The 9,799-nt window shown below is 29.3% G+C and overlaps 1 protein-coding gene across 1 annotated transcript in view; it reads right to left on the reverse strand.

The window, feature by feature from the left end:
• LOC111612430 (plasma membrane calcium-transporting ATPase 2-like) overlaps positions 1-8,744 on the reverse strand; it is a 61,839-nt gene extending 53,095 nt beyond the window's left edge. The window contains exons 1-3 of the mRNA XM_023353641.1: positions 8,582-8,744; positions 2,679-2,785; positions 413-654 (exon numbers count right to left, since the gene is read on the reverse strand). Of these exons, the coding sequence (XP_023209409.1) occupies positions 413-654; positions 2,679-2,785; positions 8,582-8,714 (482 nt within the window). The 5' untranslated portion in view covers positions 8,715-8,744. The remainder of the gene's footprint in view (positions 1-412; positions 655-2,678; positions 2,786-8,581) is intronic.
• Between the last annotated feature and the right edge of the window lie 1,055 nt (positions 8,745-9,799).

The raw sequence follows: 9,799 nt of genomic DNA on the forward strand, positions 1-9,799 counted from the left end.
TTTGTTCATATCTTTAACTAAAAAGTATGTTTTTACTCTTAATAATAAAAAATAATTTTGATACTATAGTCTTTATTATCAATTTTGTGCATATTTTGCATGTGATTATGATTAATTCAAATAATAGTCTTTATTTTCATATTTCATAAAAGTAATATTCATTTATATTGCTATGTACATTTTAAACTGTTCATTTTTCATAAACATTGTAACTGTTTTAAATTTAAATCAATTAAAAATAGAAACTTCATATTTCTGTAAAATGAAAAATGTTTTTAACCCTTTTAATCAAAAACCTTTATCTAAATTTAAAATTGGTTTTGTTGTTATTTATAATATCATGATATTAGCAATGCTTTCAAAAATATAATTATAATTTTGTATTTACAATAAGAAAAACAAATATATTTACTTTTTCAAAACCATTTCTGAAGCTCCTTTTGTAAATACTCTGAATCCCCCAGTCGATAAAGGAATTACAGTGCTCATAGATTTTCTAACAGAGTTAAAAGTATACACTTTATGTAACTTCTCTTCAGGTGTATCATCCCTAATAGTTTGATAGTCCTTTCCCATATCTAATACAAATCCTAACAGTGAACATTCAGTTTTATTTCCCACTTGTTTAGGAAGATCTCCTGGATTATCAGGGGGCTAAACAAAAAAGGAAAAATATTAATTATTATTTAGAAAAATAGAAATTAATATGTTTTAAATGTAACTATTATTTACTTATATTTCTAGATCTAAATGACTTAAATCTAAAAATATAAATCTAGGTTATAGTAAATACATTACATTTTCTGTTTGATGCATATAAATATAAAAAGTAATTATTAAATATGTGATATTGTCAAATGTGATAAAAATGCAAATCCTGTGGGTTCACAAACAATCAGATTTTGTTGTACTTATTGTTCAAGGTATGAAGCAAAGAAAACGCTATGCTTGTGCTAAAGTAGCACCAGAAATGTTAGTCTTTTCAGTGAAACTTTGTTATTCAATTATTGAATTATTTAGATAAATACAGATATCCCTCTGAACATTTGTTAAATAACTGTAAAAACGAAGGAATAGAAATGAATTAACTCATTAAAAAGTTGTATTTTAAGTAGAACATTATCTTTCAAAGCATACAAATACATATGCTTGTAACCTTTCAAATTATCATTCATCTTTCTGAAGAAATGTTTCTAATAAAAGTTTATTTAGTTTTTATTAGAGAATAAAAAATATAAAAGAATTTGGGACTCAATTTGAAATTGCTTTCACTTCCTCCAGAAAAGGGATGAATAACGCTTCATATTTACAGCATTAAAAAGGCTCCTCAAAAATATTAAATGTCATTTTCATTATCAGAAGCATATTTTCTAAGTTATTGACCTTTTTATGTGAAACATCCCATATAAATATATGCACGTGTGTCAAACACACTACATGGGTGAAAAGTTAATATTATGTTTTCTTATTTTTATTTGTATTATTTTATATCATTATTGTTATTATATAATAAATACAACTAATCCATAATTACTTCAAATATCAAATGAACAGCCAGATTCCTTTATCAGGCAATTATGGCTGAACAAATACTAAGCAATTTGTCAGGATGTTGGCTTTCAGGCTGCCATCTCTTGTTAAATAAAATTAGATCATTTATAATTTTAGAATAATCTGGAAGAAGAGATCTGCCTGGAGCAAGACAAACCTGAACTTCTGTTTACTGTGCAGATGTGATGCCAATTATGCTACCCAGACCTCCATCCAGTCTTCATTTTATTTATTTTTTTAACATATCCAAACAATATAAAACAGTGAAATAACTGGAAAAAAATATGCTTTTGCCATTTAATCGGTGACCATTCATTTTTCTGTAGAATTTGCTTAATGAAAAGTGCCAGTTTTTAAGTCCCTTCAACTTTGTACTAACAGTTTGACTAATTTTAATTTTTTGTTAATAAAAATTTTTTAAAATGTTAAAATAAATTATCAATTATGCATCAACTTTTTACTTCAAATTGATGTTTAGAAAATTCTTTATGGTAATCATCATTGTAAATCTGAACTATCAATTTTTCAAACAAACTACCATAAAAAAAATAATAATGCTATTGTCTATTTTTAAATGATAATTTTAAATACAAAATAATTTTTTTAGAAATTTTAAATATGGTGAATCTTAATTTTGATTTCATTTTCCAGTTCCTTAAGCTATTTCCAATGTATAAAAATAATAACTTCTCTCAATGAATCCCTTTCATTTCTCAAAATTTTAAATATATTCATTTATTAAGTAACAACTCAAATTTTATAAACTTAAAACAACTTTTTGCATCAAAAAATTCATTATATAAATCACACAAACATATTATAAATGATTATTGACTTTTAAAAGCTAATAAAATGAGAGCAATATGATTGAAATTTAATTTTAATAATGTAATGCCAATGCTAATTAAATTCAGTATTGTGACATATTTTATAAAAATGTTTATTTTTATTTTAAAATATATTATACTGAAGTAATTATTAAAATTAAAAAATTCAAAGTAATGCATTAATAATACAATTTAAAAATAGCATAACTATAGCTAAAAAATTCTGATTAAATTTGGTTTACATTTTGAACAAAGTTCAAGTTGTAGTTTTTAATGATATAATACATTAAATATTCTTACCATTACACGAGATGTATATGCACTATTTAAAGAAATAGCTGTTATAATTATATCGGCTGGTGGTTGAGGTAAATTTTCATATTTAGGTGAAGATTTATGAAGAACTCCTGTAAATGTAAATGATTTAATAATAAATAGGTTTAAATAAATTAAATTTGTTCTTATTAAAATAAATACACTATATAAATATTTGTTAGTTTATCAATTTTATTTTATATATATACAAAATTGATTAAAATGGTTATTGATAAACTGGAATGTTTCTAATTAAATTTAAGCAGATAAAGAATATCACTAAGGCAAATTGATGGACTCAATAACAAATCCAGCAGACATTTTATTAATGCAAATTCAAATGGTTGTTCCACTGAGCAGTAATACAAGATTAATGTTATCATTCTGAAAAAAGAGTATCAACTACACAACTGCTCTACTCCAGTCAATTGAACAGGAAAAAGCAATCACAGCTATCTATGAACACTGTAGAGCAGGCAACCAAATTTTTCATAAGCTGACAACTGTAATCTGTTAATTGCCATCTTGTCTCAAACAACTATCTTGTATTTTTATGTAAACTACAATTTTAATGAGGGTTTCATTTATGAACAAAAACTTTATTTAGAGACCTAAATACGGTCTCTAAATAAAAACTTTATTTCATACAATATATTCTTAAAATATAAATTTTTCATCTATTGTGTAAATTTCTTTTTGAAAAAACCTTATTAATAATTGACTGAACTACAGTATGTCCACATGCTAATACCAACCTTATAGGAATAAAAATTTGATATTTGTAACAGGAAAAATTCTCAATACATAGGACAGTACATTTATAATGTCCAGGACAAATATCTCATAAGATATGCATTCAGTTAAAATAATTGATCAGAATAAAAGTTACTTATTTTTGAAATGTCCCTTTAATTTCATAAAATAAAGGCACTTGTTTTCTTATTTGAGGTGGAGTAATGTTAAATTCCAAATGAAATCATTTTTTTTTTTTTTTTTTACCTACTTTTGGATTACTTATTAAATAATAATAAAGTTTCATTAAAAACATTGTTTCCAAACCTGTTAATTTTGAAAACTATGACATTTTAAGTCATTTCAGTTTCAAAAATAGTTTTTTCTTCTGCAGTACAAAAAATTTATTGTAAATAAAAAATAAATGCTCAAATTTTCTTTGTTTTATTTATTTATTTCGAATTACTTAATTCATTAAATATATGAATGAAATTATTTAAGAGAATAGCCATGTCAAAATAATCACATCAAAACTAAAAATATTCAGCAAGAAAAAACTTAACTAAATAATTTTTGGTTTTGGTGTGATTATTTTGACATTGTAACATCCAGTTCTACAAGTGGTATTGAGAATTGCCATTTTGATAAAAAAATATTTATTAGGACATCATAACCATTAGTAATTTCATAGACATAGATAAAAGTAATATGTTCCTTCAAGGAACAAAACAAATAAAGAATGTTATTGTAATTCTTTTAAAGAATGTTACTTTTATTTAAGAACACTTACTTCAAAGATTTGTATTCAATCATTAAAAATTCTGAATAAAAATTAAGTTTTTCCCCAATTGCATGATTATGTGATTATCTAAATATCAACCATTAAAACATTTAATCATCTTAATTATAATAAATTAGTTAATAAATTGCCTTTTTATGATCTGTTACTTTTTGAATATACAATTAAAAATGCTCATAACTTTTGAAATTAGAATTTTCGAAAAAAACTGTTATTCCTAAATGAAACACAGGGAAATCCATTTTAAATTCTATTGTTGTCCCCACCCCAATAAGAAGGCAGGGAAATGGTTTAATTTTTATGAAATTGAAAAAGTCCCTTGAAGATAAATAACTTTGTTCTAATCAAATATTTAACTGGAGGTACATTATAAATAGACCACCAAATATTTTTCATATTATTTTATTTTGTACTTGAATTATAGACAGTATGGAAAATCTATAGTTCGTAGAAATACTGAATGAAACCAGAAAATCCAATAAGAAATTGAATTTCATTAAACAAATTTAAATTAATTCAGTAGTAGTTTTATATGGAACTGTTATATGCAGATTCATATATTCATAGATAAAGATATCCATATAAATAAAAAAAGATGTATAATACTGATGATAAAACTGACATAACTACATGGTAAGTCACAAACACCGACAAACAAAATGGAAGTTTTGGTTAGAAATAAATACAATACTTTTAGAAATAGATAAATAAATAACACTCATACCAAAATTGTATAGCTTCTTGATAACAAGCACCGAGTTAAGCGTTAATACAACTTTTCTTATATTGCAAGTACTTTTGACGAGTATTATATCGTCGTCCTCAGGCAAAAAAGAACAAATTTGAAAATTAGAACGTGCAGAGTGTTCAAAGTAGAAAACGGAAATTTTTCTTGTCAATTTCTAAATTATAACGTTCGGTAATTCCATTGGTCACGTTCAACAAGCTTTTGCAGGCGTTCGAAATATCTTAAATCCACACGACTAGCAGTGCATGCGTTGAGGAGCAATCGTACTAATTGTGCGACTCTTGGCGCTTTTTGCTGTTTAAACGCTGGTATAAAGTAACCCATATTTCGGGCAAGTCGAGTGTGGAGACGTTGCATGCGTCTGTGGTCATTGTGAGGAGTGCTTCCCAAATAAATGTGATTCTTCTGTTATTACAGCTCCTGAGCAATGCTGTTTTTGACCATAACGGGTTATAGCCCTGCTGTAGAACTTTTCTGGCAAGCTCTGTGGTCTGTCTTCCTTTGTTTATTTCCTCCTGATGTTCTGTGATACCGCAAGCGAGCATTCTTGTCATTGCCCCTATATACTTCTCAATTACTAAGTCTACAAAGTCCCCGTTACTGGATTTTCCAGTTGCACTGCGTATATTCCCGATTTTTCTAAAACGTCGACTTTATCCTGATCATTGCATATGCTCCTGCGTAGGCTGGGTAGGGGAGTTAAAGGAAAAGTAAAGCTGTATCGCCAGAAAATACGGCTAATAAGTATGGATGGTGTTCCTAGGTACAGCAACGCTAATTGTACTCTAGACATTTCTTTTTTGCTATGTAGTGTGGTAAACGGGAAAAGGGAATCTTTTACCCTACGTAGTACAAGCATAAATTTGACACTTGTGAATCCAGCGTGATTGTTCTTACGATTTCCAATTCGACTTTTATTAGAGCTTGCGATGAGGGAAGTATCATTGCTCTTCTGATAAGAGCCGCTACGGCGGCATTGACATACCACGATGGTTGAAATGCATCAGCTGAAATGATGTAGGGGATCATGTTGGACTTATGATGCACTGTAAACTGCGGCTCTTCTAATGACTTCTGTATCTGCATATCCAAAAATGTTATAGATTGATCCTGCTCCTTTTCCCATGTGAAATTGAAGGTGGAATGGACGCTTGAAAGTTGCTGCATAAATTGGATAAACTCCTCTTCTGAATTTTCCCATATTAGTAGAATGTCATCTACATAGCGCAAATATAGTGATGGTAGCATATAGCAAGTGGAGCTTTTAAAGTTTTTTGTTCCACGTCTCTCATAACGAGCTCGGCTAATACTGCTGAGAGAGGAGAGCCCATGGGAACTCCTTGCTTCTGTAAATAGACTTTCTGGTTGAAGCAAAAATAGTTGTTTTCAGTGATGAAGATCAATGCTTCACGAATGTCTAGCACTTGTTAAACCGTAAAACCTTTTCTGAGGAGCATGGCATTGGCTAGCATTACAGCTTCAAATACAGGAACGGATGGGTACAAGGATATCCCGTCCATTTTGTAGAACATGCTGGTATTGCCATGTGCTTTTGCCATGTTGGAATTAATGATGGTTTTGGCATCTATAGAGGAAGGAGTGACTTGTGGTGATTCTGGAAGTAGCTCTCGTAGAAACTTTGCAAGGGCTTTTTCTAGGTGGTAAGTGGGATGTGACCTTTTGTTTACTAATGATCGTAGTGGCCAGTTCTCTTTATGCATTTCTGGCTGAAAAAATAGCCTAGGGCATGCAACGTTGGATAGAGGATCGAGGCGTCCTGTTAGTGTCAAGGCTATTCTTGGAAGTGCTATGATTTTCTTTGCTCTTTGCAGTACTGCTGGTGTTGGGTCACTGTTTATCTCCACAGAGCGTGATTGTAACAGAAAATCATTGGCTCTAGTGATGAAGTCATTTTCTCTGCACAAAGCAAATCTTTTGTCCTTGTCCGATACTAAGAGCCTAAGATCGTTCTTGGCAAGGAATTTCATTACTGCTTGGTGGTTTTTGCAACTATTTGGTGTATCAGATGTGCTTTGTTGTAGCAAGTTCTGTGATGACTTCTAACTCTATATGCTGGTACATGGGTGCAGTCTGGCAGGCTTTTAAAGCTGCTAAGGCGGCTGGGACTAACTGGTCAAATACTTTTTCTTGCGATATATCTAATAATAGACAGATGTCATCGTCTCTCGAAATACAATATTTTTTTATTTCGCTGTTGATAGCCCGACACGTGTTCCGCAGCTATCTTGTATTTTCTTGCGTGCGCGGTGTTGTGGGATCTCTCTTATGACTGGATCTAGTTTCCAGAACTCTCTTGAGTCAATGGTGATTGAACCTCGTTTCAGTCAAGATTGAAACGGTCCTGGTAGGTCGCACCAAGGCAAATGGGGTATAAGGCTCTAGTTTAGTAGTGTTACAGAGTATAATATGTATATTTTAATATATTTTTTAAAAGAAACAAGATCACTGAGAAATGTTACGTGTGTTTAACAAGGTTCGGAANTCTTAGCCTGATGATGGCCAATAGATTTGGCTGAAAACATTTGCTTTTCATTAAATTTTTCTCTGCAAATTAAGGTGTTGTGTTTTTGATTTACCCAATTACTTTTATTACCAAACACAGAACTTCTTATCTTTGCAATGAACTGAAATTAATTTTTAAATAAATTACGAAAATTTCATTATGAAAGAAATTGTTGTATAAAACAAGAACTTTAACCAATGGTACAGTTCTATTTGAGATTAAAAAAAACTATTCAAATAATTCCAATATTTTTCAATTACAAACCAATTTAAATTATTACATTTTTATACTTTCTTCAATAATTCAAATTCTTTAAATTCATTATTCTGACAATGTACAGGTACATTGAGAGAATCTCTGAAAATAAATTAGTTAAATTATAGCAGTAATCATTCTTCTATTTCTAATAAAGCAGTTCCATTGATAAGTGTGTTTTATATTTTATAAATCACAAACAAACACTAATTCTTTTTGCCTCTATGTCCTTACTTTTATTGATTTTTGATTATATCCTTGTCTACTTTGAACCTTGTTTATTTTCACCTGTAAAAATGAAGATATTTTGTTTTGATTTTTCCAACTAAAATCTGCTCTTTTTGCTAAACAGAAACCATACCAGTGTAATAAGTCCTATTAATAAACAAAGTCCAAAGTAGCCAAAAATATAATCAAAAATCACAAACAAACAACTTTCTTTTCTGGCAAAACAACATTTTATTTGTCTAATGTTTTTGGTCTCTTTGACAGACCTTCCTCAAAATATTTTAAAAGTCATCTATTATCTATTCTCACAATAATTTTAAAATTCTATAATTTTGTTATGATTTTAAAAATCTAAATTTCTGCACATTTATTCATTCACTCACATATTTTTGATAAATTGTCCACATGATATATTCTGCACATCTCTATAGCTCATCAATGTATCATTTCATGTTAATTATAACACATTAACAATCTTTTGTTTTAATGCTTTACAACAAATTCTAACAGGAATTCATATGGACTCAAAGATTATTATTATTTCTGGTAAAAAATAATATACAGCAATCTTTTAAAATTAAACAATTAAAAATTTTACTTACCGCATATAAAACTTTGTACAACTGTCATTCGATTAGTAGTGAGTGTTCCAGTTTTATCAGAACAAATAGCTGTGGCATTACCCATTGTTTCACAAGCATCTAAGTGCCGCACAAGATTATTGTCCTTCATCATTTTCTATGTAAAAATTTTTGGTATTAAACAATGTCATTTCATATACTCAATTTATAAAATCTATCATTTAATAATTACAACAATAATAAAATATTTTATATGAAAAATAATATGTTGCAATTCAATTTTTCACACACAATTCAAGTCTATTAACAAACAAAAATCCTAATTCAACATTCCAGTTAACATATAAATCATCATACTATCACATACAATATATATAATTGACAATTTAAAAAATAGTTAGATAAATATAGTTAGATAATAGAAATAGTTAGATAAAAATGGTATTTACATATTTGTGTGTGTGTGTGTGTGTGTGTGTGTGTGTGTGTGTGTCCACAGTATATTGAAGTCACAAAATTGTCTCTTTTTTGTCTGTACTGATGGCCATCAGTACAGACAAAGAAAAGGAGTCCCTTTGGGAAGTTCCATGTCAGGACTTTTGTGTGAGCTTGTATTGAGAAAATCGGAAAAAAGTGCTCTTTCTGTTTTCTTAAATGACATTGTCTATTTTAAAAGATACGTTGATGATGTCTTGGTAATTTGGAAGAATGACCAAAAAACTGATGAGTGTATTAACATGATCAACAACAACAATGATGGTCTCAGGCTGAAGATTGAACAGAAATGTGTCTCACGGATACATTTTTTAGATGTTGACATTGAATTTAAAGAAGGACATTTGGCCACTAATGTGTATGTAAAACCGACGCATAGCCCTCTGTACATTCCGTCCCACTCTAATGATCCTTACCAATACAAAATGGCTGCCTTTCGTGCCCTTGTCCAAAGGGCCTTTCTCTATTGCACTAGTGCATTGGATAGGCAAACAGAAATTAATAGAATATTACATGTTGCGAGATCTCTAGGGTACAGAGAAGATATAACAACAACATTGATCAGAAAATACAAAATAAACAAAACTAAGGCTCAAAACGGCGATTTCGGCAAAGTTCAAAGTTCACTTATGATAGAAAGAGAGAAGCCATCATGAAGGAAATCTCAGCCCGCAAAAAGTCCAAGTTAATTTTCAAGAGAGCTCCTAACCTGTACAAATTATTAAGGAACAACAAAGACAGCAT

Source organism: Centruroides sculpturatus, unplaced genomic scaffold, assembly GCF_000671375.1.
Source record: "Centruroides sculpturatus isolate CEXI.00-Female unplaced genomic scaffold, Cexi_2.0 scaffold1444, whole genome shotgun sequence".
Classification (NCBI taxonomy): domain Eukaryota; kingdom Metazoa; phylum Arthropoda; class Arachnida; order Scorpiones; family Buthidae; genus Centruroides; species Centruroides sculpturatus.